The sequence below is a fragment of the Apodemus sylvaticus genome, chromosome 22, assembly GCF_947179515.1.
Source record: "Apodemus sylvaticus chromosome 22, mApoSyl1.1, whole genome shotgun sequence".
In the NCBI taxonomy this organism is placed as follows: Eukaryota; Metazoa; Chordata; class Mammalia; order Rodentia; family Muridae; genus Apodemus; species Apodemus sylvaticus.
The window spans coordinates 33135352-33161826 of record NC_067493.1 but is presented as its reverse complement, the minus strand read 5'-3'; the positions used below and the strand labels follow the sequence as shown (position 1 = coordinate 33161826).

At 52.2% G+C, this 26475-nt stretch overlaps 1 protein-coding gene across 6 annotated transcripts; it reads right to left on the bottom strand.

Annotated features, from left to right (window-relative positions):
- Window positions 1-56: 56 nt before the first annotated feature.
- On the bottom strand, window positions 57-23741 carry Orai2 (ORAI calcium release-activated calcium modulator 2). 6 transcript variants are annotated; one of them, XM_052167678.1, is made up of 4 exons: window positions 21655-21745; window positions 13074-13207; window positions 12364-12601; window positions 57-5335 (listed from the first exon to the last, which is right to left on the bottom strand). In XM_052167678.1, exons 3-4 carry the CDS (start codon window positions 12586-12588, stop codon window positions 4808-4810), a joined length of 753 nt encoding a protein of 250 aa, XP_052023638.1. In that variant the 5' UTR covers window positions 12589-12601; window positions 13074-13207; window positions 21655-21745; the 3' UTR covers window positions 57-4807. The 6 variants fall into 6 exon arrangements, with proteins under 6 accessions (XP_052023638.1, XP_052023637.1, XP_052023636.1 ...); XM_052167677.1 differs by having other exon boundaries at window positions 13074-13283; window positions 21655-21744; XM_052167676.1 differs by lacking the exons at window positions 13074-13207; window positions 21655-21745 and adding an exon at window positions 23549-23741.
- Window positions 23742-26475: the final 2734 nt, after the last annotated feature.

The following is a 26475-nucleotide window of genomic DNA, read 5'->3' as shown; positions in this document are numbered from 1 at the left end:
AAAAAAAACCAAACCAAAAACCAAAAAACCTAAAAACACCATGTTCCAAAAGCAACTTGGAGAGGAAAGGGTTTATTAGCTTCCACTTCCACTTCACTGTTCATCATCGAAGGAAGTCAGGCAGGAACTCAAGCAGGGCAGGAACCTGGACTGGAGCTGAGGCAGAGGCCATGGAGGGAGCTGCTGACTGGCTTGCTTCCCCTGGCTTGCTCAGCCTGCTTTCTTATAGAACCCAGGAGCACAATGGTCTGGGCCCTCGCCCATTGATCACTAATTGTGGAAATGCTTTACAGTTAGTAACATTAAAGGATAGAAATCACTCCCAGGAGGTGCTGGGCAGGTGGCTCTGTCAGTAAAGTAACACAAGGACATGAATTGTGTCTCTACATTAAACAAACAAACAAACAAAAAACCAAAAGCCTGCTTGCTGGCCCTACTTGTCTTAGCACTGGGGAGGCAGAGACAGGAAGATACCTGGCCTTCCCCGGCCACACAAACTAGCCTAACTGGCCAGTTCCCAGGCAAGCGAGACACTATATCTCAACCAAAGATGGTGTCTGAAGAATGACACCTGAGGTTGACCTCTGACCTTGTCTTAGAGTTTCACAGCTGTGAGCAGACACCATGACCAAAGCAGCTCTTCTAAGGACATTTAATTGGGGCTGCCTTACAGGTTCAGAGGCTCAGTCCATTATCATCAAGGCAGGAGCATGGCAGCATCCAGGCAGGCATGGTGCAGGAAGAGCTGAGAGTTCTACATCTTCATTTGAAGGCTGTTAGGAGAAGACTGGCTTGCAGGCAGTTAGGATGAGGGTCTTAAAGTCCACACCCACAGTGACTCCAACAAGGCCACACCTTCTCTAACAGCGCCACACCTTCTAATAGTGCTACTCCCTGGGCCGAGCATAGACAAATCATCACAGGCCTCCACATCAGGTACACATGTGCACGCACATACACACACACACACACACACACACGTACAGACAGACAGATATACCCCCCCACACGCACACACAGAGACATTCGCCCCCAAGAAGAAAATCTTTCCCAGTTGGGGCTTATGTCTGAGGTGTCTTGTTTGTTGGTGACCCCAGTGGATGGCCTGGACAGCAGCTGAAGAGCCACAGGGACCCAAGGGACCAATACCTCAGAGGCCCCTCTTCCAGAAACCGGTGAAATCCGCCTGACCCTGGTGAGCCCAGCCACCCACCCTGTTTCCTTTCCACCTCCCCTTCAGAAAGGAAGACAGGAGGAGGCACCCGCTGCCAAGGGCGGGGTCCTCTCAGGGGTCCGGTTGACAGGGACCTCACTCAAAGTACACTTGGGTCCCAGCAGCCTGCTTGGCCATCCTGGAAAGGTCCATGTTCATTCTGCCCCCGTGGGGCAGACACTAGAAATAAGAGACTCCAGATAAGGAGCTCTCATGCCAGGACTGGGGGGTCAGCGGTATGGCAGGCGCTGGGATGGAGCCCCTAAACCTCATGGTACACACTTCTCAAGAGCACAGAGTTGTATCGGTTGTATCGGTTTATTCAGCTCAATCCAGGGCAACTGCTAAAAAAAAAAAAAAAAAATCCACACACACAGGAAAGGAGTTATTTACACTGTCCTGCAGAAATAGTGGCATAGTGTTGAGTCCTCCAGGCTCCTGTAGTTTCTTTTCAGTAGCCTTTCCTGAAAGACATCAATCATGTTCTGCCTTTGAAATGTCTTAGGTAGAAACGCTTGAATTTGGAGACTTCGTGGTCAAGGGTACGGGGACGCCATGTGGGAAGGACCTTGGTGTGTCTGAGGACACTGGTCCCTTGAGCACCAGGAAGGGCTGAATCTTAGAGAGATGAAATTAGGGCAAGCCTGTGCCTGTCCCAGGGGGCCCCCCAGTGGCTGCAGTTAGAACAAGATTCAAAATCAGGTTATGCCTCCAGAAACCCAACTTCCTGCCTTGAGCCTGCTGGCTTCTGCCACTGTTCACAGTGAGGACTTCTACTGCCACTCCTGACAAAGCTGTGGGACAGCCCTGTGACTCCTCTGTTCACACACAGACGGCTGTCCCGCGCTCGGCACTGGAATGACTAAAGGAAGAACGGGCAGGAACCGCACAGTGCACTAAGTGGCCCGAGGCACCAAACGGCCTCAGAAAACAGGGAGAAGGGACGGACGCAATGTCCGGTAGGAGGCCCCTTTTTGGTTTGTGTGTGTAACTATGGACACGTGTGTGGGTGCCTGCAGAGGCCAAACGTGGGTTCAGGATCCTCTCGAACTTCAGTTATAGGCAGTTGTGAGCTGCCCGTCGGAGGTGCTGGGAGATGAACTCTGGTCCTCTGCGTGAGCAGTAAGCATACATACCTAACTACGGTGGGGGGGAGGGTAGGGGATCTGCAGCACCCCCCTTTTTTCCTTATACAGAGTCTGTCCAGCTCAAGCTGGCCTTGAACTCCTGATCCTCCTGCCTCCACCTCCTTGAGGCGTAGATACAGCTGCACCTGGCCATGTTAGGTTTAGGAGGTGCTTGTTACGCATGCTGGGCAAACCGCACTATCAACTGGGCTGCATCCTTAGCCCCAGCACGCTGTTTCAGAACACACCGAAGAGCGGGGAGGGCTCATTCCAGAGGTCACCCTCTCGGCCCCTGCTTGCACGCCATCTTACGGGGATTCTGATAGGAAGTTATTTTTCTCATTATATTTACTCGGGACTGAATTCAGGTCGCCAGGCTTGGTGGCAAGTGCCTTTACCCACTGTCCACCCAGGATGCTAGCATTCTTTAGCAAAACAAAACAAATCAAACTAGGCTGGCCTTCCCAAAAGCCCCCAGGAAAAAGAGGAGTCTGAAACACAAGACGTCTGCAGGGGCAGAGGGTGTTGAAGGATACAGCCTTTGAAAGACAGAGGGCGTTCCTACTGGGTTCACAGGACACTATGTCCTGGTTGTGTGCTGATGTCACAGTTTACAAGGAAGATCTCCACAAGGCTCCCCAGGGCCCTCTGTGTGTTGAAGTTTATGCTTGGCAGTATGTCCCATTTCCAAAGACTTCGGAGAATCCAGAGATGGGGGTGGGGCCCTCTAGGATCCCACGGGCACCAAATCCAGACTCCAGAGAAAAGCTGTTGTAAGAAATGGAAGTGGCACTCGCGGCAGCCCAGTGACTATTTATATACAGAATAAGAGACCTCAGCCCTGTAGGTAATGTTACAGAAATGGGTAAGTACTGCCTCCCACACAAACTGGTGCCCTACTGCAGAGTGTGCATGCCACCACCAGCTGGGTGGCTGGATGCCAGTAGTGACAATGACAAACTGATGCACAGCTGTGTAAACATGGGGCAGGGACCTGCATGGAGAGTCCTGGTAGGCCCAGCAGTGGGGTGTTGAAGTCTCCCCTTCTCTACCCATAGTCAACCTCATTACAGGGAATAGCTGCCTATATTAGGCTGGGGCAGATAGGTCCTGCCCCACCCACAGGCCTAACCACAAGGCTAACCACTTTGTAAAAACAGGAAGTCTCCCCAGTTTATCCTCTCAATATCTGGGGGCCACAGGCAGAAGGAAGCTGAGCTGCCTGGTCTCTGAGATGGCGCCCCTGCCTGTGTTGACACAGTCCACAGGGAGTGGGAGGGGCTGGCTGGCTCAGGCCCGTGACTGTCTAGAAGCAGGTAACTCCCGTCTCAGTGTCTGTTACCCTTGTGGAGCTGCTGTGTGCCCCAGAATCCTGAACACTCTGTGACCCTTTCCAGAACCGGGAGAAAGAACCAAGCAGAGCTACAGATCAGTTAACACATCCCTGCCTCTCATCATAAACCATGTTACCCATGCCACCCTGCGCCAGCCCCGGGCCCACCTCTGCTCTCTCAAGCAGCCTGTCCTTTGTGTGTGTCTGTGTGCATGTGCACATTCGTGCATGTGTGTGTGCATGTACACGTGTGCATGTACACGTGTGCATGTGCCTGTGTGCATGTGTGTGCATGTGCACATGTGTACATGTGCCTGTGTGTATGTGTGTGCATTTGTGTGTGCACGCATGTGCCTGTGTGTATCCGTGTGCATGTGTGTGTGCATGTGCACATCTGTGCATGTGCCTGTGTGTATGTGTGCATGTGTGTATGCATGTGCACATGTGTACATGTTCCTGTGTGTATGTGTGTGCATGTGTGCACGCGCATGTATGTATGCATGTGTGTGCACATGTGTGTGCGTGTGTACATGTGTGTATGTGGGGGCGCACACTCGCATGCTCTTGTGCATGCATGTGCATATGTGTCTGTTTCGTGTAGCCTCAAACTCACCATGTAGCAGAGAACATCTTTGAAGCCCTGGCCTACTTTCCTCCACCTCCCTCGCACTGCGATGACCCTGGGATGACCTGGTTTATGCGGTGCGTCTGCACACTAGGCAAGCACTCTCCCAGCTGAGCCCCAGCTTCCTTTGGGAATTCACCGTCCTACTCTGCCAATCACGAGGTCCTGCTGATGTCTGAGATCGACAGTGCTCCCTGCTGATATGCTTGCACCAGGAAGTCCCCAGGGCCACGCGGGTCATGTTTCTTCCTCTGGCCTCCGTGATGAAACAAACGGATGCTATTGTCACCCCTTTCAGGCCCTTATTCATGCGAGGACAGGAGTATGGAATTATTGGAGCAGCATCTGGGCAGTCTGCTTAGCAATCCCCACTGTGGCGCTTGGGATGCGGGGTGGATCTCATGCAGCCCGGGTTTGTGAAGCAGCCCCTTGGCTGCTCCTACCGGCTGCGTGGCAGCCTGAGGGTTGCTCGCCCGTGCAGGCGGGGCATCAAATGGCAGAGGCCTCCCTCACACCACCTGCAGGCTCCTCTCGTGCCCGTCCAGCTGCACTTTGAGCTTGTGCAGCTCCTCGATCTCACGGTTGTGGCGCTCTGTCTTATGCCGCACCAGGGAACGGTAGAAGTGGATCGTGAAGACCACGAAGATGAGACCCACGGGTACCATGATGATGGTGGACACCAGAGCGGCTTGCCAGCCCGTGTGGCTATGGGAGCCTGGCTGATCTTTGGCATCCACTGGGAGGAACTTGATCCAACAGAGCAGTACCACCTCAGCCAGGAAAAGCAGGATGCCCAGAACGGTAGAGAAGCCCCAGGCTAGCTCGATGTACGGGTGCATGCGCTCGTGCGGCGACTCGCTGATGGAGTTGAGGTTGTGGATGTTGCTCACGGCTTCCACATTGGGCAGGATGCACGTGCTGATGAGCAGGGCGAACAGGTGCACGGCCACCAGCACCGTGGTGCAGGCGCTGAAGGCGATGAGCAGGGGCTGAGGGTACTGGTACTTTGTCTCCAGCTGCACCTCCACCATGGCCACCTGTGGGCACAGGAGGGGTTGGGTCAGGCAGGCAGGGATGCATCCCGCCACGGCCATCAGTTGGGTATAGTAGGGTGGGTTAGGCATGCTAGGCAAGGGCTACACGGCTGAGCCACGCCCCCAGCCCCTCACTGGGGGATTCTAGGCAGAGGCTCTACCACTGAGCCACGCCCCCAGCCCCCCAGGATTCTACTGGTTTTGTTGTTGTTGTTTTGGTTCTTTGTTTGGTTCAGGTGACTCTAATATAGGAAACAAAGATTAAAGAGGATTAAAGAGGAAGGTTGGAATGCGGTTTGGCAGTAGATCCCCTGCCTAGAATCCCCCAGGGAAGGGCTGTGGGCGTGGCTCAGTGGTAGACCCCCTGCCTAGAATCCCCCAGGGAAGGGCTGTGGGCCTGGCTCAGTGGTAGATCCCCTGCCTAGAATCCCCCAGGGAGGGGCTGGGGGCGTGGCTCAGTGGTAGAGCCCCTGCCTAGAATCCCCCAGGGAGGGGCTGGGGGCGTGGCTCAGTGGTAGAGCCCCTGCCTAGAATCCCTCAGGGAGGGGCTGGGGGCGTGGCTCAGTGGTAGAGCCCCGGCCTAGAATCCCTCAGGGAGGGGCTGGGGGCGTGGCTCAGTGGTAGACCCCCTGCCTAGAATCCCCCAGGGAGGGGCTGGGGGCGTGGCACAGAGATATACGTCTTGCCTAGCATGCCCATGGATCTCCTACAGCTCAAAAATAAATAAGAAAAAGGAGGAGGCAGGGCCCACAACATGCAGTTTGTGTGTTTCCAGAGGAAGGCCAGTCAGGAACCATGCTTCTCCGTTTTTATGTGGAGACCTGTGAGGTGACTGGATCACTGGCTCCTCCTGTGAGGGAAGGAGGGACCTGAAGAGCTGAAAGTTGGGCACCAGCACGCGCTGCTGGACAGGGGAACTGCTCAGCACATCCAGTCCGGGACACTGACACCGACAGAAGAGGCTGAGTAGGACAGTGCCCGTCTCTCATCTGTCTTCAGCCTTAGTCACCAAGTTCCCCGTCTGCCCTGGAGTCTGACTGGAACCTGATTTAATGGCGGGAGATTGAGAAAATCCACTCAGCTCACAGCTCCACTGTGGTGGCTTTTCTTTCTTTTTTTAAAAAAGTTTCTATTTATTTGTGTGTGTGTGTAGGTCAGAGGAAAACTTGAAGGAGTAGTTTCTCTTCCTTCTACAATGTGGGTTCCAGGACCGAAGCCAGGCCATCGCGATTGGCAGCAAACATCTTTATCTGCGGGCCCTGACTCTGTCCTTGCCTCAACTCAGAACATTCAGCCTGCTTCCTATCACTTCCCCTGGGCAATGCGTGGTGAGCTACAACAGTCCACCAGAGGAACCTTCCAGAAGAGATGCTCTTCTCTTAATGTCTCTTCCAACTGCCTCTGGAAAGATCTACCAGTATTGACGGGATTGCACAAACACAGAAGGAACGAATTATTACCATAAGCATGGCCGCCGTGGGCAGGCTGAGGTCACAGGGACTCTGCAACATCAGGATGGCCTGGGCTTCCCTCATGCCTGCCTGTGCACTGAAGGCTGCCATCATGAAATCCAGACACCCCTCCCCGTCTCCAGAGTGCACACTCCCTGTCTGATCATTCGCAGAACCTGCCTGGAAACCTCCCAAGTGGTTTAGGCTTTCGTTTGGGTGAGACGCTATAAAGCCTTCCAAAGTTTGAAGAGCCAAACGGTCTCCAGGCCAGGATCCAAAAGCAACAGCTGTGGACAGGAGTGAGCTCCAGGCCCTGCGTCTCACAGAGGAAGGGAACCATCGGGTGGGGCTGCAGCTCAGGTGTACAGAGCTTGCCTAACAGACATACACAGACCCTGGGATCCATCAGCAGCAACACACACACAGACACACACACACACACATACAGACATATACACACACATACATACAAACCCAGACACATAGACACAGACACACACACATACACACACACACACACACACACACACACACAGACACAGAGACACACACATACAAACCCAGACACATAGACACAGACACACAGACATACAGACACACACACACACACACAGAACATACAAACCCAGACACATAGACACACACACCAGACACACACACACATAGACATATACATACACATACATAAAAACCCAGACACATAGACACACGCACACATAGACACACACACACACAGAGGCAGACTCACAGACACATACAGACACACATACATAGACATATACACACACATACATACAAACCCAGACACAGAGACACAAACACACACACACACACACACACACACACACACACACACACACACAGAGTCCGACACACACATGTTGTAAGATATTTCCTATCCATTCACATTGAAGCAGAGAGAGGCCAGTGATTGGAGGGGAGAGAGGAGGAGGAGCTAAGGGGAGAGAGGCTTGGTGGACCACAGGAGCGGAGCCGGGAAGGAGATGCGGATATCCAGATGGTGGTGTCAGATGTCTTTCTGGTGTTTTGGAGAGGTTAGAGATATTGGGATAAGACCTTACCATTGTAAATTGGCATTCTGTAATTGGAAGTTTTATATACATAAAGATATTTGGTTAACTATTCAAGATTAAGAGTCACACTTTACCAGGTGTTTGGGTGGAGGGCGGGAGCACGGGACTCCGGCCGTTTACAGGTCTATCTCCGAGAGGAAACACAGCCAGGATCCTGTGAGAACTAGCTGAAGGAGATTGGCTCAGTGACGACTGTGAGAGTCACCCTGAGCTGGACCCACCGGGACTTGGTGCAGAGGCCTGGTGGGGCAGTACTCTTTATTAATTATTTACCCCACATACACACACATACATAGGCAGACAAACACACACACACAGAGACACACAGATACACACAAACACACAGACACACACACAGAGTCAGACACACACAGGCACACACAGACACACAGACATACACAGACACACATAGACACACAGTCAGACACACACACAAAGGCACACATACATACACAGGCAGACATACAGACACAGACACACACATACAGACATACACAGGCAGACACACAGACATACACACAGATACACACAGACACACACACGCACATATAGACACACAGTCAGACATACACACAAAGGCACACATACCTACACAGGCAGACATACAGATACACACACATACAGACATACACAGGTAGACACACAGACATACACACAGACACACACAGACACACACACATAGACACATAGTCAGACATACACACAAAGGCATACATACCTACACAGGCAGACATACAGACACAGACACACACACATACATACATACACAGGCAGATACACAGACACGCGCACGCGCGTGCGCGCGTGTGCACACACACACACACACACACACACACACACACACGAGGGGAGAAAAGAAGGGAAAGAAACTAGTGCCTGCCAAACACTAGGAAGGCAGAGACAGAGGAACTCTGAGCTGGAAGCCAGTCTGGTCTACATCGTGAGTTCAAGGACAACCTATCTACCTAGTGAGAAAATAAAAAATAAAGGGAAAGGAAATAAGTCTCATACACGCTCCTTCAAACTGAGCTTGAAAGTCTATTGAGGTGGCACACGCCTTTAGTTCAGCACTCAAGATTCAAAGGCTGGCAGATTTGTGAGTTCAAGGTCAGCCTGGTTTACATAGAATTCCAAGACTGTCAGGGCCTTGAACTCCCAACCCTTCTGCTGCGGCCCCTAGTGCTGGGTTGACAGGCATGTGACATCATGCCTCGTGCATGCTGGGTGACACTCGACACAGCCCCATTGCCACTGCGAGTCCCCTGACTCTGATTGTGACAGTTTCCTGTCCCTTGATGACACTGGCGGTCAGAGGAGCCAGTGGGTATATTCTGTCAAACTTTGAACTCCAGTCGTTCACTGAGCATCAGGAGAGAGGTGAGTCTGACTTCCAGCCTGGCCATCGTGACCACTGGCACTGGATGTCTGACCCGCCTCTTTTGCTGAGCGTCACAGGTTCGGTCAGTGACCAAAGCCGCCTTTAAACTCCATGTGTCTATATGAACGGAAACCAGCAGGCCCTGGGAAAGGTTAGATGAGCTTTGGAGTCACGCGTGGTGGTGCAGGCCTTTTAATTGCAACAATCAGGAGGTCGGGGCAGGAGGATCAAGCTACACGTTGCACACTGCCCCTGCCCCTGGCAATTGCGTTTTCTCCTGAAGTTTGGTCTAATTTGGTAGGCCAGGCTAGCACTGGACTCTCTGTGTGGCTGAGGTGACTCTGAATTTCTGATCCTCCTGCTTCTACCTTCCTGGTGCACCCCTATGCTTGGGTTATGGAGTGCTGGGCTTATGTATAGCAGGCAAGCACTGTACTGACTGAGATGCATGCTTAGCATGATGAGGCCATGTGGGGAAATGATAAACGCACTGGGGAGAAGTTAGGGGCCGAGCAACAGCTGAGCATGCTTGTGGTGGTTTGAATACGCTTGGCCCAGGGACTGTCTCTATCCGGAGGTGTGGCCTTCTTGGAGTGGGTGTGGCCTTGTTAAAGGAAGTATGTCATGGTGGGTGTGGGCTTTAAGACTCTCCTCCTAGCTGCCTAGAAGTCAGTTCCTCCTGCACCATGCCTGCCTGGATGCTGCCATGTCCCCACCTGAACCTCTGAACCTGTAAGCCAGCCCCAGTTAAATGTTGTCCTGAATAAGATTTGCCTTAGTCATGGTGTCTGTTCAGAGCAGTAAAACCCTGACTAAGACAACGTTCAAGGCCATAGTTTTAGGGGCCGGAAGATGGCTCGGTGGTTAAGAAGAGTGCTTGCTATGTGGTCATGAGGATTTTAGTTTGGGGCCGAGACCCAGGCACAAATAAATAAATAAATATTTTTAGAAGGTCCTAGAGTTGGGGAGATCCCTTAGGGGTTAAAGTGATGGCTCAGGAAGTGATGGCTTGAAGATCAGCGTTTGGATCCCCAGACTCCGTGTAAGTGCTGGGTGGTTATGGTGAGCCACATACAGCTCCCACCCTGAAAGGGGGAAACAGGGTCTGCAGAGTCAGCCTGTTAGCAAGACGGACTGCATTGATGGGCTCTGGGTTTGACTGAGAGACCCTGCCTCTGGGGGCTGGAGAGATGGTGGCTCGGTGGTTAAAAGCGGTGTCTACTCTTCCAAAGGTCCCAGGTTCGATTCCCTGGGTGGCTCACAACCACCTATAACTCTGACTCCAAGGATCTGAAGCCCTATTCCACCCTTCTCGGGCACCAGGCACTCACACGGTCCACAGACACCCACACAGGCCAATCACCACACAAAAAAAGAGAAGGAAACAAAGACTCTGCCTCAATAAACATGGGGGAGAGAACAGGCATGATTCCCAGCCTCAGTCTCAGGCCTCTGTGCACACAGGCTCACACACAGATGTGCATCTACATGCGTGAGCACACACGCACATCACAGACGCACAAAGGGGAAAAAATCAAGATGAGAAAGGTCCCTATAGAACACCAAAAGAAAGGAAATAGAAAATAAAAAGACCCCCAGTCCAATCTCTAGTAACACAGAAAACAAAACAAAAACCCAAGTATCGCTCAGAGGCCGGTGGTCTGGTCCCTGGCGAGGAGGGTCTAACTCCCAGATTAGGCCCACTCTCGGCCAAGAACATTCTTCCGCCACAGCAGCTCTGTTTGTTTGACAACCGAGACTGTGGCCTGGAGTTAAAAAACCAAAACCAAAAATGATGATTTGACTTGAAGTAAATCACTTCTTACCCAGTGGTACCCCACTGAGCAGTGGTACGTCACAGCTTGTCCCCTGGGCCAATTTCCTGTGGGATGTGGGGCAGGGACGCTGGAGTCCACGGGGCAGATAACCCTGACTCTTGCCCTGGGGTGACTAAGAGACAGACGGCAGCCAGGAGCCAGGCTGAAGGCACAGCCACGTCACGGCCAGGAGGCGGCCATGCTTGGCCAGCATCTACAGCCCCAGCTGGGCTGGCCACCGGCCACAGATCCCCGAGTTCCCACTCAAGTTCCTCAGATTCCCAAAGGAATCTGAGGGTGAGGCTGGAGATGGGGCAGACAAAACACAAAATGCTACCTCTTCCAGTAAACCCAGCTCCCTGAAGCGGTTTCCTTTTCCTTTTTTCTTTTTTGGACAAGATTTACTATGTAGCCTTGACTAGCCTAGAATTGGACATGTAGACCAGGCTAGCCTTGAATTTAGAGAGATCTGCCTGTCTCTCCCTCTTGGATGTTGGTTATTTATTTTGGTATTTATGGTAGGTGTGTCCATATGCATGCGTGCGTGTGTGCATGCGTGTGTGCGTGCGTGCATGTGTGTGTTTGTATGCACATGTGCATGTGTGTGTTGGTGAACATGTGTGTGCATGTTTGTATGTGCATGTCACTGTACATGTATGTGAGTGCACATGCATGAGGAAACATGATGTCTAGAATCATCCTTGATCACTCTTCTAAGTTTTTCACTGAGGCGGAGTCTCTCAATTGAACGTGGGGATCATCCATACGAATGGCTAGTCCCGCCTGCGAGCCAGTTTGCTCTGAGCATCTCTTCCGGCTCTGCCTGCTAAGGCTGAATTGTTGACAGCCACCACACCCATCTGCACTTCCATGTGTCGCTGGGATCTGAGCCCGGGTCCTCGAGCTTACACGACAAACACCGTAACTGCTGAGGAATCTCTCCAACACTTCACTACTTTAAAGTTAATTGTGTGTGTCTGTGTGACTGCAGGTACACACATGTCGCGGAGGTCACGTGTGCAAGCTTAGCCCTCTCTTTCTACTGTGGGCTCTGGAGACTGAACCCAGGTCCTTATGTTTGCGGGGCAAGCCCCTCGCTGCCTGAGCTGTGTGCGTCTTCTTTTAAGTGCTGACTGGTTTACAGTTGTGGCCTGGAGAAGTGTCCCTGAGCACTGCCAGAGCTCAGGAAGCACATTTGCTGGGGCCACCCTTGCCCTCCCTCTCCCCCCTCCCCCACTCCCTACTCCCTCCTCTCCCTCCCCCCCTCCCCCCACCCCCAGCCCGCACTCACCATGGCGAAGCCAGACAGGAGGGCCGAGGTCCGGCTGGAAGCCTTCAGCTTGGCCCTGCTCAGGTATAGCTTCCTCCACGACAGTGCCTGCACCGAATGGTGGTTGGACGTGACCAGTTCCAGGTAGCTGCGTCGGACCCAGTCTCGGTAATCCATGCCCTTGTGGCCGGGCTCAGGGCAGGCAGGGGCAGAGGGGTCCATGGGCACGTTGAGCTCTGCACTCATGGCGGAGACCAGGCTGGGGAGGAAGAGACGTGGCGTGTTGGAGCATCTTAGATGGTTCTGGAGAAAAAACCAGAGTCTGGGGCCTTTTGTGGGTTTGTGTTTTAAGATATATTACATTTCTCTGTGTGTGTGTGTGTGTGTGTGTGTGTGTGTGCATGCCTGTGTGAGTGTATATGACATGTATATATGGGCTGCACACATGTAGAGGCTGGAAGAGGGCATAGGGTAGCCTTCTCCACCGCTCTGCTTACTCCTTTGAGTGTCTCTTTTTCTTTTCTTTTTAAAGATTTACTATTATATGTAAGTACACTGTAGCTGTCTTCAGACACCCCAGAAGAGGGCATCAGATTCCATTACAGATGGTTGGGAGCCACCATGTGGTAGCTGGGATTTGAACTCAGGACCTTTGGAAGAGCAGTCAGGGCTCTTAACTGCTGAGCCATCTCTCCAGCCCAAGGGTCTCTTTTTTTCAATTAAGGTCTCACCTTCTTTCCACCAAGCTGGGATTCCGTAAGACCCCTCAGTGTTCCTTCTGGCTCTGCCCTGCCCAAAGCTGTGGTTACAGACACACGTGGGATGCCCGACTTGTTGGGTGGGTGCTGGGGCCTGGCTTCATTCTCTGTGATTGTACACCAAACATTTAGAACACCCAGGGCATCTCGGCAGCCCCATGCTTTATTTTTAATTTTGTATACCTTTAAAAAAAAAAAAAAGTCTTAGCCTGGTGGTGATAGTGCACACCTTTAATCCCAGCACTTGGGAGGCAGAGGCAGGCGGATTTCTGAGTTCGAGGCCAGCCTGGTCTACAGAGTGAGTTCCAGGACAGCCAGGGCTACACAGAGAAACCCTGTCTCGAAAAACAAAACAAAACAAAGCAAAACAAAACAAAGAGTAAACATGTGTGTGTGTGTGTGTGTGTGTCCGCACGCGCGCGCACTTGCGCACACAAAAGATACACACTCCTCTGACACTGTATGCACCAGATGTCAGAGGACAGCTTGCAGGGGTTGATTCTCGCCTTCCACCATGTGGCTCCCTGGGATCAAACTCAGCTTCTCCCAGTTGGCAGCAAGCCCCATTACTTGCTGAGCCATCTTGCCGGTCCCCCAGAAAGAGCCAAAATCTAAATTCCCCTGCTGTTGTTTTGAGACGGGGGTCTTGTAGAGCCCAGGTAGGCCAGGAACCTAGCGGGCTGAGGGAAGGATGACAGGATCTTCCGGCTTCTACCACCACAATGACTCAGAGCAGAGGCCGGGGCACCATCTCCCTGGTTTAGGCCTGGTTTAGCACCAAGCATGAAACCCAAGGTCTTTAGTATGCTCGGCGGACAGCTTCCAACTGAACCAAATCACCAGCATCTGTGTTGTTTTGTTTGTTTAAAAAAAAAACCCTTAGAAGTGTGCATATGTGTGCTTGTGAATGTGTTTGGTGCATGTGCAGACGAAAGCCAGAGGTTGACACTACGTGTCTTCCTCAATCAGACACCAGGTGATAATTGAGAAAGGATCGCTCATTGAATTCAGACTTTGCCAGCTTGGCTAAACTGCCTGGCTGTTCAGTCCCAGGGGTCCTCCTGCCTCTGCCTTGCATGGCTTTTCACGGATGCAGGGAACCTGCCTCAGGCCTTCCCGCGTCCATGATAGGCCCTTTAGGGCTGACCCAACTCCCCTGCCCTATGTTCTGTTTTAAGGTAATGACTTGCTCTAGGCTAGGCTGGCCTCGAACTCATGACCCTACCTCAGCATCTTGAGCGCTGGAATTACAGGTATGCGCTACTGTGCTTGGCTTTCGAGTCCAACGGTCGAGGCAAGGGGCCCAAGGGTGGCTTGGGCATGGAGTCCTGGTTGCTAAGGCAGTCTTGCAGGACGGAACACAAGGCTGTCTGCAGAAGAAGGGGGTCAGGAATGTAATGCCAGGCACCACCACAGCCAAGCTGTGGACCCACCTCCCTCCTGATACTCAAGATGGAGCCTCTTTTGTGTTCAAAGTTTGACAGAAAATACCCGCTGACTCTCCTGCCTGGCAGAGTCTGCAAGGAGCAGGGAACTGACAAACTCAGATGGCAGCAGCAGGGGTCGGGGGTGGGTGGGTGGGTGGGGGCTCTGCAGTACAGTGCTTGCCTGCAATCCACCGCTGATTGGTAGATTCTAGATTGTCCCTTAAGCTGTGCCTCAGCCTGTCTCTGGGGGACTCCAGGCACATGTTCAACTGCTGAGCCGCGCCTCCAGGCCCGCACTGAGGAACTCTAGACAGGCATAAGGTCCGCTTTCTACTCAGATAACCTCCATCTCTCATTCTCTGTCTCTGTCTCTTGCTAGCATGCGCATCTCTGTGGCATGGACACACGTGGTGCCCAGGGGAGGCCAGAAGGGGACAGATGGCCGGGAGCTGCCATGTGGGTTCTGAGCATGGGATGGTGTTCCCTCTGAACCAGCCTTCCAGCCCTTCTGCTCCCTTCTTCCTTTTGTATTTGTATTTTGAGGCGGAGTAACTTTTGATAAGTTACTAAGGTTGAGACTCCTGCCTCAGCTTCTGGACTAGGGAGCCATTGGAGGCTTGCTCACCAGGCCCAGCTACTTGCTGGACTCTTGAACACCCAGAGCTGCTTGCGATGTGAGGGAGGGACATTGGTGAGCAGCTACTAGCTTCTCCAATCGGTCATAGGCACGACAAGTCGCCACCAGAACCTACAGTCACTTTCTGAGGTGAACCACACCCGGGCTGCCGCGGAAACCCTTTGGCAAAATGAAAATCGAGAGTGAGCTGAGGCAGGAGGATTTAAAATTGAAGGCCATGCTGTGCTGTGAGGTATGGTTGTGTGTGAGAGTGTGTGTGTGTGTGTGAGAGTGTCTATGTGTGTCTGTGTATATTTATGTGTGTGCATGTGTGTGAGTGTACATGTGTATATGTGTATCTGTGTACATGTGTGTGTTTGTGTGTATGTGAGTGTGTATGTGAGTGTGTGTCTTTGTGTGTATGTGAGTGTCTATGTGTGTCTATGTGTGTATGTGAGTGTGAGTGTGTCTATGTGTGTGTCTATGTGTATATGTGAGTATCTGTGAGTGTGTGTGTGTGTGTCTATGTGTGTCTATGTGTGTATGTGAGTGTCTGTGTGTGTGAGCGTGTGTCTATGTGTGTATGTGTCTGTGAGTGTGTGTATACATGTCTGAGTGTGTGTATGTATGTGTGTGTGTACGTGTGTGTGTGTGTGTGTGTGTGTCTGCCTATTGCTCTCCACCTCAATTCCGCGACAGGCTCCCAACTTCCTGGGATACTCCCATTTCTGCCCCACAATGCTGAGATTACAGGCAGGTCCTCATGTGCAGCTTTTTAAGTAGGCCCTGGGGACTGCAGAGATGGTCCAGTGGTTAAGAGAACATACTGCACCCCTGAGGATCTGAGTTCGATTCTCAGCATCCACCTCAGGCAGTTTACAAACTATGTATGAGCCCAGCTGCAGGGACTCGGACACCTGCGGCACTTACATTTATGTGCACACACCCACACATCACTAAAATAATAAAAACTAAAGCTTAAAAAAAGGATGTCTGAGTCTAAACCCAAATCCTCACTAATACTAAGTGAAGACCGGCAGGCTTCCTTCGGGCAGCCTGTGGCGGCGCACTGAGCTGGCAGCCAGTGAGGAATCTCTCCGGGACAAGCCTGAAGGGCAAAGGCACCTTGTGGCTGGCTTGGCATCAGACAATGACTCCTGTGTTCAGGGCCACCAGGCCCCATGGGACGCTTACCTAAGGCTGTGAAAAAGCTATAGCCAGGCAGGTGGTGATACGGGCCTGTCACCTCAGCCGTGTGGAGGCTGAGTCAGGGAGCGTGGGAGCTTCTGGCCAGTGTGGGCTGCAGAGACGTGCTTGTGTGTGTGTGTCTGTGCGTGTCTGTGTGTGTGTACATGTGTGCTTGTTTGTGTGTGAATGTGTGTGTGTATATATGTGTGTGCTTGTTTGTGTGTGACTGTGTGTATGTGCTTGTTTGTGTGTGAATGTGTATGAGTGTGTGCGTACGTGTGTGCTTGTTTGTGTGTGAATGTGTGAGTGCATGTGTGAGTGCATTTGTGTGTGTGAGGGAAGAGAAGGAGGGAGAGAGGAGGAGAACTCACACTAGTGAAATATCTTGAAGGGTAAAGGCGCTGGCCACCAATCCCAGGAGCAGTGCTCCATCCCCAGGGCCCCCGTGGTGGACGGAGAGCACTGACTCCCGAATGCTGTCCTCTGATCCTGACAGGGGTGCTGTGGCATAAAGCAAACTAAACGATGTAATTTAAAGGAGAGAGAAACCAGAGGAAAAGAAACGAGGCAGAGACAGACTAAGAGACGAAACATTAGGACAGAGTCACTGGTCCTGTAAGAGGGAAGGAAGCGCCCCTCAACATGGCTGTGCCAAACATCTAAGAGGACCAACAAGGAAGAGAGCGGCGGGGAGGGGCCTGTGTCTTGCCTTCCTCCTGTTCTCAGACTAGCTGTGAAAACCTCAGCTCCTTGGCCGACAAGAGTCCCTGAGGAACCGGTCTGTGTTCGTGTCCCTCTAGCAAGCAGCCGCTGACAGCAATACCTTCACTTCGTTTGTTTTTGAGACAGGGTTTCTCTGTGTAGCCCTGGCTGTCCTGGAACTCACTCTGTAGACCAGGCTGGCCATGAATCAGAGAAGCACCTGCCTCTGCCTCCTGAGTCCTGGGATTAAAGGCGTGCGCCACCACTGCCTGACAGTTGTTTCTGGGCATATGTATAAGGGAAAGGGTCTCACTGACTCTGGCTGGCTATGTAGCACCCATACTGGACAGCTCCCCAGTGACCTGCCCGTCTCTCTCCCTGAGTGTCACAGGCCTGAGCCTGATTCTGGGTTTGTCTATAGGAATGCCAGTGTGAGGGCTGGAGAGATGGATGGCTCAGCGGTTAAGAGCACTGACTGCTCTTCCAACGGTCCTGAGTTCAAATCCCAGCACCCACATGGTGGCTCACAACCATCTGTAATGGGATCCGATGCCCTCTTTTGGTGTGTCTGAAGACAGCGGCAGCGTACTCATATACATAAAAGAATTCATTTTTAAAAAGTCTTAAAAAGAAAAGAATTGAAAAATATGACATTAGAATAGAGCTGGCCAGCAAAAGTGGGGCTCTGGGGAAGAGGAAGGCATAGAAAGAAGAGGAGGAATATGAGCAGAAAATAAAAAAAAAAAAAAAGGAATGCCAACGCGAGGCTAGGGCCACATGTCGCCCACACCTGCAGGCAGCAGCACTGTGACCTGTCACTTCCTCGAGGATGTCCCTCCTGTGGAGAAGATTCAGCCAAACACTTCTCACCACTCCAGGGGTCAGCTCCAAATGATCGAACATGTCACAATTTGGAAATGGAGTTTTTCTTTTCCTGCCTACTGATACAGCAAAGGACTAAGGCTGAAGTCTGGGGGCGGGAGAGGGGGACAAGACATGGGGGGGGAGAGAGAGAGAGAGAGAGGAGGGAGGAGGAGAGATGGGGCAGGTAAAAAAATGAAGGAGGAGGAGGAGGAGGAGGAGGAGGAGGAGGAGGAGGAGGAAGAAGAAGAAGAAGAAGAAGAAGAAGAAGAAGAAGAAGAAGAAGAAGAAGAAGAAGAAGAAGAAGAAGAAGAAGACGAAGACGAAGAAACTGGAAAACGTTTATTCCCCCACACCACTTATGGATGCTCTCAAAATCTCCCACATCTCATGGATGCTTAGGCATTAAAGGTAAAGGAGAGGCTGGGGGCGTGGCTCAGTGGTGGAGCCCCTGCCTAGAGTCTCCCAGGGAGGGGCTGGGGCGTGGCTCAGGTAAAAGGTGTACACAGGCTTAGGTTGAATTCCCAGCATGGCATAAAACTAGATGGAGTCAGGAAGATTAGGAGTTCAAAGCCATCTTCTGCTATACACTCGGGCTCAGCAAAGGCTATAGGAAACCCTGTCTCAAAAACAAACAAACAAACACAAACAAAATCCCCAAACTCAAAAATAAAATTATAGGGAGTCACAGAAGCCTGGAGTGAGTGTGTTTTATTGACAAGGGCCAAGGCCTCAGACCCGTGGGAACCGGCAAAGCCTTCCGCCAGGTGAGGCTCAGAGGCATGGCAAAAGCCTTCTCTGGTCCAAGGAGAGTGTTTATACGTGATTGAGCAGTGTGCACAAACTGGTGACTGCGGCTTCCGCCTCCGGGATGATGCAACCTGGGAGGTGGTGGCCAGGTGAGCCCAATCCCTTGACGCCCTTGCTAGGATGCAGTGTCAGAGGACAGAGACTGGGGTAGCCAGCCACTTCCTAGGTCCTGCAGCTTTGGGGAATTCCCTAGGGTGAGGGACAGCAGTACACGTGGCTGTGCCCTACAGAGGCATCCTTGTGAGCCGCTCTCCTTGTACTGTACGTGATAACCTCACTGAGGCTCCAGGCTATTGTGTAGTTGGTACCACTCCATCAGAGTGAGCACAGCCCCCCTAACCCCAGCCTTCCTGTACCTGTGTCTGTGTGTCTCATGTCTGTCTGTCTCTCCCTTCTTCATTCCCTTGGTGCTCCGGTCAAGTTTCCAGGACCAACTTGTGTAAGGATGAGGTGAAAAAAACCAAACCAAACTAAAACCCCACGAAGAAAGAATTTCTACCTCCAAAGAACTCACTGCCCAATAGGGGTGTCAAGAAACATGCCCCTCCGGTTGGCGCCCTGCTTCCATGGTCAGGAGTAAACCAAGGGCTGGCTACCTGTCTCACACAAGCCCGCCACTGGGGCATACAGACATGGGTAGAAAAGACAAGGTGTCCTAGACAGACCCTTTGTACACTAGAAGATGGTGCTGGGGGTAAAAATCATATATACTACTCTTACAAAGGACCAGAGTTAAGTTTCTGGTGCCCAAGTTACACGGCTTACAACTTCTTGTATGTCTAGCTCCAGGAGGTCTGCTGCCCTCTTGTGGCCACCAAAGGTACATGCACTCATGTGCACACACACACCCACACATAGACACACACACATAAAAGTAAAAATAAGATCTTAAATAAACAACACCAAAACAGATCCTCTATCCAAGACAAGATGTTGCCCACAGAGAGGGTTCCAAGATGTAGAAAGCTGAAGTCACGTTTAGGAAGGCTCTCAGCCTCCACAGAATGGGGCAGGAAGGTTGGTTGCTTGAACAAGGAGATAGAAGACTCTTGGGGGCTGGGACAGCAGTACAGGGCTAGTTGCAGACAGCCAGTAGGGCAATGTGGGTCTTTCTCCAGCAGTGCTAGGGTACAGGGGCACGATGGAAGGCTGCAATGGGAAGTCAGATATTGCCAAGTCTCTTGGGGATAGACTACCTTTCACCTAGGGAGATGGCTTGTGGGGGAGCTCAATGATTAGAGCACTGGCTGCTCTTCCAGAGGACCCAGGTTCCATTCCCAGCATCCACATGGTGGCAATGACTGTCATGACTGTCTGTGACTCCAGTCCCAGGGGATCACAGGAAGAAAAGGATTCATGATGTGAAGTTGGTTTCCCTGAAGGACCGCAAATGAGGAAGGCACTTGGGTTCCAGTCTGAGGGTGCAGTTAAGCTAGGCTATGCAGATAGCCCCGGAGTGGCGAGGGGCAGGCATGGGGTGCTGCCTGCCTACCACTGATCTTGCTAGGCCTGCAGGTCCTGTAAGGAGATAAGGCACCCTTCCCCTGTGTCAGCCCTGGTAATACATTCTCCCTCCCTCCCTTCCTTCCTTCCTTCCTTCCTTCCTTCCTTCCTTCCTTCCTTCCTTCCTTCCTTCCTTCTCTCTCTCTCTCTCTCTCTCTCTCTCTCTCTCTCTCTCTCTCTCTCTCTCTCTCATTTTTGGTTTTCTGAGCTCTGGATGTCCTAGAACTTGTTCTGTAACAAGACTGACCCCAAACTCAAGAGATTCATCCACCTCAACCTCCAAGTTGTCATCACCCAGCTTTTTCCCTCCCTCCCTTCCTCCCTCCCTCCCCCCTTCCTTTCTTCCTTCCTTCTTTTTTAGACAGGGCCTCATGTAGGCCAGGTCAGCCTCCAACCAAGCATAGCCTTGAACTCTGGGTGCTCCAAGGGCTGTGATCACATTCCTGCTTTACATGGTGCTGGGGACTGAACCCAGGGTTTCCTCCAGGCTAAACAGATTTTCTACTAACCCAGCTACATCTGCAGTGTGCTGCCGACCCTCCTTCTATTTTGGGGTTTGTTTTGAGACAGGGTCTTGCTGCGTAGCCCAGGCTGGCTTGGAAGTTGAGATTGTCTGTCCTCATCTTCTGAGTACTGGGATGGTAGGCGTGCATTGCCAGCCTCCACCGCAAACCAGCCCTCATACTTGGAGGGCCTATCTTAGTGCAACCTTTGCCCCATGGGGAGGAGCAGAGTCTGGCCTACAAACTCCAAGCTCAGGCTGGAGGGGGAGAGGCGAGACAAGATGGAGTCCACACGTCTGCCAGCCAGCACCGGTTCTAAGATTGCTAGGCAGATTGAACCTTTTTTTTTTAAAAAAAAAAAAAATACTACTATTATTTTTAAAATAAGGAGCAGTAGAAAGATTGGGTCTGAAAAAAACCCAGCGAGACTGTTAGACTAGCTCTCTTGCCAGGTTTGTTTTAAACTGTCCCAGGCAGCAGGTTATGAAGTCTGCCTGTTTTAACTTCCTCTAAACATCTGGGACACGGGAACTGTCTCTTGTCACCCACGCTCCTGAGAGGTGGCAGCGGCCTGCCAAAATCAGCCACCTGCATCCGTGTCCTATACCCTAGGGAAGTCCCTGCAACTGTAGGACCTGAGAATCAGCTGGCAGCTCCGCGATCCAAGTCTTCTGACACTGCACCCTACCAAGGATGTCAAGGGATTGGGGTCACCCGGCCATCCCTCTGCCTCTCATCATCCTGTCCCTTACTCTCCATGCCATCCATGCCTACCCGGGAAGAAGCTCCATCCTGTGGAGCCGCCCCTCTGCCCCTCATCATCCTGTCCAGTGTCCCTGAGCCAATTTCCCCGCGCCCCTTAGCTAGGAGGGAGCCCTCTCCTGTCCCCCTTCGGACCTTCCCGAGACGCGGATGGACGGGCCCGCGCGCGGCCGAGCACTCACCCCGGCTGGCCAGCCCTCAGCGCGCCTGGTTCCAGCTCTCGACTTCGGCTCGTGGCTAGCGTCTGTGTCGCGGCCGGGTGGCCCGGCGGCCGGGCCAGGGCGGAGGACCGGCCCCCTCCCTCTTTCCGCCCGCAGCTGCTGCCTAGGCAACGCTGCGCCGCTGTCACGTGACCCATCCGTGGGGCCCGACGCGGGCCACGTGACCCGAAGAGCTAGGTGGGGACCGACCCCTCCTACAAGATCCAGGGGGTCTTGACTTCAGTAAAGTGCTGTCTTCCCCGTGGGGCCCAGGTGGGTGGGTCCGAGCGTGGGAGAGCGCCGCTCCTAGCGAGTGACACTAGGGGATGCCCGGCATCTGTCGTTGGCAGCGTGGAGAGGTGGGGACAGGGTGTGAGCGTTGCAGGTTGGGTAGAGGCGTGTAGGAAAGGCTCAGCCTGGCTACATCCTGGTTTGCCCAGCTTGTGCGGTGACACCATGCACAGAGCTACTGTGGTCACACGGGTGGCTCTTGGTTCCAGCAAGGCCGTGAAGACCAAACAATACGCCATACCAGAGCGCAAAGGGCAATGCACTTACTGCTGAGCTCTGGGCACTCCACGGGTGGCAGAGAAGGGTCGTTTGGACGCTGCAGCGAGGCACGCCCTTCCCACTCCCTCACACAGCCACCCTCCTACCATTGCTGGTGAACTCTGGGGTTTTACAACTGAGAAACTCAAACCGGAACGGCTCTGCAGGAAGTACACAGTCAGCGCCCCAGTGGGTTCCTCGTGGCCCCCCGGAGTGCTCCCTGCGCGCTCTGTATAGGATTTTTTCCATCTGCCTCAAAAGCATCGGACTGCGACACATTAACCCAAAGGAAGGAAAAATTCCACTCGTGTCCAAGTTTCCTGACAACTGGGAGTGTAGAGATGTGACCAGTTTCCACTCGAGTCACCCAGACCATTCACTTAGGACAGGGGAAAGCGATTCCTTCCTCCTGGAGCCGACCCCCACCTGGCAGCGTGGGCCATCGCGGGACCTGCTACTGCTCCACGTGTGCCCGCATAAGGGTCTGAACATGAGGGGGCCACGCACTCTCAAGGGAACTGCCCGGCTCCTTGCAGAACTGAAGTTTGAGGACATGAAAACAGGAAGGAGACACTTGGTAAACTCCAGCCATTGCATCACGGGTGACAGTCTTTCGACAAGGGGTTGTGCTTCTTGCGGTTATTAGGAAGCCTGGCTTTGGAGTAGGACTTTCTAGCGCCAGGCGGTGAGGCTCCTCCACCGCCAGCACAATTAGCTGGCATGCCTGGGCAAAAATGAAATGCCAACTGTAATTACCAGTCCTCCTAGGAGCCGCTCTGCTAACCAAACCCAGGCAGCTGCCCTTAATGTTGGTCGGCTGACTGTGTCCTTAGAACGGAGGAAGCCATGGTGTCTGTTCTGTTGAAAGCAGGGTCCCGCAGTTGGAGGGTCCACAACCCCTAACCCCCTGAGGATCCCAGGGAGCTGACTAGGGGTCACACAGAAGGAACGAGGTTCAGGTCCAGATGCAGGGTCTCTTCTGAGAGCGCTGCATGGCTGTCTGGGCTGTCTGCCTGAAGTTGGTTAGTCTTGGCAAGTTACTTCCTTTCCTTAAAATAAAAATTTAATTACATTCTATTTATTTAGTGGGGGGCGGTGGTGTGCACCACAATACACGAGTGGAGGTCAGAGGACAACTTTTAGGGGTTGGTTTTCCCCTTCCACCGAGTGGATTGAACTCAGCCTGTCAGGCTTGGCAGCGAATGTTCTATAGCTACTGAGCCATCTTGTTGGTCCGTTTTTTTCTTTTCCCAGAACCTCGACTAGTCAGTCCGTCCATGAACATCAGTTCTTGAGCACACATCATGAATGTGTACAGCGTACTCACCCTCGATACACGAGCAGCCTTGTGCCTTCTTCTCTATGAACCCCAAGCCTTGTCATATAGCATGCTCTCACAGTTTGAATGGTCGGCGTGCGTGCACGCCCAATCCACTGGCTCCTCACTCTGTCCCCTCAGCTATTCATGCATGGCCTACCTAGTATGTTCCCCTCCCACAATCCACTGTAAAAACTGAGTATCAAATACCCTGACACACTGCTCAGACTTCTGCAGCTGAACAAAACACCTGAAACTACGTTATAAAGAGAGGAAGTTTGTTTTGGCTTCCACTTATGGAGGAAGAGGTTTAGCAGTATGGTGGGAGCCTCCCCTCAGGACTCCCTTATATGGTGGGGGTATGTTCCCATCTTACTGTGGTCTCTCTCTTCCTTATAAAGCCACCAGGATTCAGTGATGGTGGCCCCACCCTAGTGACCTAACCACTTTCCAAAGGCCCCACCCTGATCACACAGGTGGGTTAGCATCCCACCCTCATAATGCTGTTAAGATGGGGGAGGGGCTGCTCGGATGGTGATGGGGACACAGAGTCTATTTCTTCCTCTGCCCTTCTTGTCCGCTTTACAGCCTACCAATCATCTTCCTGGGCCTCGCTGAGACATACCCTTCTCCAGGCTGGAGACCTTCCATCCATCTTGTTAACCTTTGACCTCTCCTTTCCCCATCTCACTTAGCGGAGATGATGTCACTTCTTTCCCCTCCACACTCAGCAGTCCACCTGTAAGGTGTTCAAATCCGGAACGTGTCTTGGTGCCGTCACATCCATATGGGCTTTTTGGTTTGCTTTTTGTTTTTTGTTTTGTTTTGAGACAGGCTCCTTCATGTAACCCAAGCAAGCCTTCAAGTTGCTGTACAGTTAAAGGAGGACTTTGAGTTCCTGACCCTCCTGTTCTCAAAGGCGAGGCATGCCCTGCCAAGGCTGGTTCACTTGGTGCTGGGGATGGCGCCTGGGGCTTTATGTAGGTGAACAGGTCTCTCAGACCCTTTGCTGTTCCTATCTATGATTGTTCTTTATATGTACAGGGCTGGTTTTTGCTTTTAAAGACTTTCTTCTTTTTTTCTTTTTTTCTTTTTTTTTTTGTTTTTTTCTTTTTTCGAGACAGGGTTTCTCTGTGTAGCCCTGGCTGTCCTGTAACTCACTCTGTAGACCAGGCTGGCCTCAAACTCAGAAATCCACCTGCCTCTGCCTCCCAAGTGCTGGGATGAAAGGCGTGTGCCACCACTGCCAGGTTAGACTTTTTAAAATTGTTATTTATTTACTTTGTATATGAATATTTTGTTTGCATGCATATAGTTGTGCCTATAGATTCCCTGGAATTAGGGTGACAGATGGTTGTGAGCCATTATGTGGGGGGCTGAGAATTAAGAACAAGTGCTCTTAACCATGATACCATCTCTCCAGCCACTTTTTTTTCTTTTTTCTTTTCTTTTTTTTTTTTTTTTTGGGATTTGGTTTTTCGAGACAGGGTTTCTCTGTGTAGCCCTGGCTGTCCTGGAACTCACTCTGTAGACCAGGCTGTCCTCGAATTCAGAAATCCGCCTGCCTCAGCCTCCTAGAGTGCTGGGATTACAAGTGTGTGCCACCACCGCCCAGCTCCAGCCACCTTTTAAAGATTTTTTTAAATGTGTGCCTATATGTGTGTGTGTGTGTGTGCGCGCGTGTGCGTGTGTGTATGTGTGTGTCTGTGCGGGCGTGGGCGTCCATGTGTAAGGATGCCCACAGAAGCCAGGTTAGGAAGCTGGGTCCTCTGGAGCTGGAGTTGCAGGCAGTTGAGACTGCTTGATATGGGTGCTGACACTCGAACTCTATCCTCTGCAAGAGCAGCAATCGCTGCTAACCACTGGACCATCTAGCCAGCCATTTCCATCCATTTTCTATCCTCCCAGGTGCTTGTCCTCCCCTGGAGCCCTGTTGGAAGTCCCTGGACTCCCCTCATTTCCTCTGCCCCCACCTGCCTCTAAGACAGGATGTTCACCCTCTGGAGGCATCACTGCCAGGGCCTTCCTCTTAACCCGCTCTAGTCCACACTCCACCGTGAAAGGCCGCCTCAGGAAGCCCTCAAAGCTCCCACGGTCCGGTCCGTCGGTCTCCACTGCAGCCCAGGCTCCTGTTGGCTCTGGAATCCCGGGGTGAGCACTTGCTGGGCTTTCGGTAAACATTGACTATGCGCTATGGAAAGAGGAAGCTGCAAAGGGCCGCCTGCTCTGGACTCCCTCCAGGTTGATTTCTAAGAGCGGTCTCTTTATGGAAATACATGCTAATATATGGTAATTACAGCTCACTTTAGTGGAGGAGGCCAGGGAGTAAACAGAAATTAGGCTCTGAAGGAGAAAAAAAGCCTGCCTGGTTCTTGGGCCAGGAGGGAAGCAGTTTCTGCACAGTCTCCTTCTGTGCTGCCTTGGGAAGCAGCCAAGGCCCTGGTCCTGCAGAGACAGGCTCAGATTGCCAAGTAGAAGTGCCATTCCTTGTGAGTTTTTGTTTTAATTGTTAGGGCTGGAGAGCTGGCTCAGTGCTTAAGAACACTTGCTGTTCTTAAGGACCCGAGTTCTGTTCCCAACATCCACATGGTGCCTCACAACCATCTGTAACTCCAGTTCCAGGAGACCCAATGCCCTCTTCTGGTTATAGTTTTCAGTTGGTGGACTGTTTAAGAAGGATTAAGAGAGCCGGGTGGTGGTGGCGGCGGCGGCGGCGGCGGCGGCGGCGGCGCACGCCTTTAATCCCATTGCTTAGAAGGCAGAGGCAGGCAGATTTCTGAGTTCAAGGCCAGCTTGGTCTACAGAGTGAGTTCCTGGACAGCCAGGGCTATACAGAGAAACCCTGTCTCAAAAAACAAAACAAAACAAACAAACAAACAAACAAAAAAGGATTAAGAGGTGTGGCCTTGCTGAGAGGTGGTGGTGCATACCTTTAT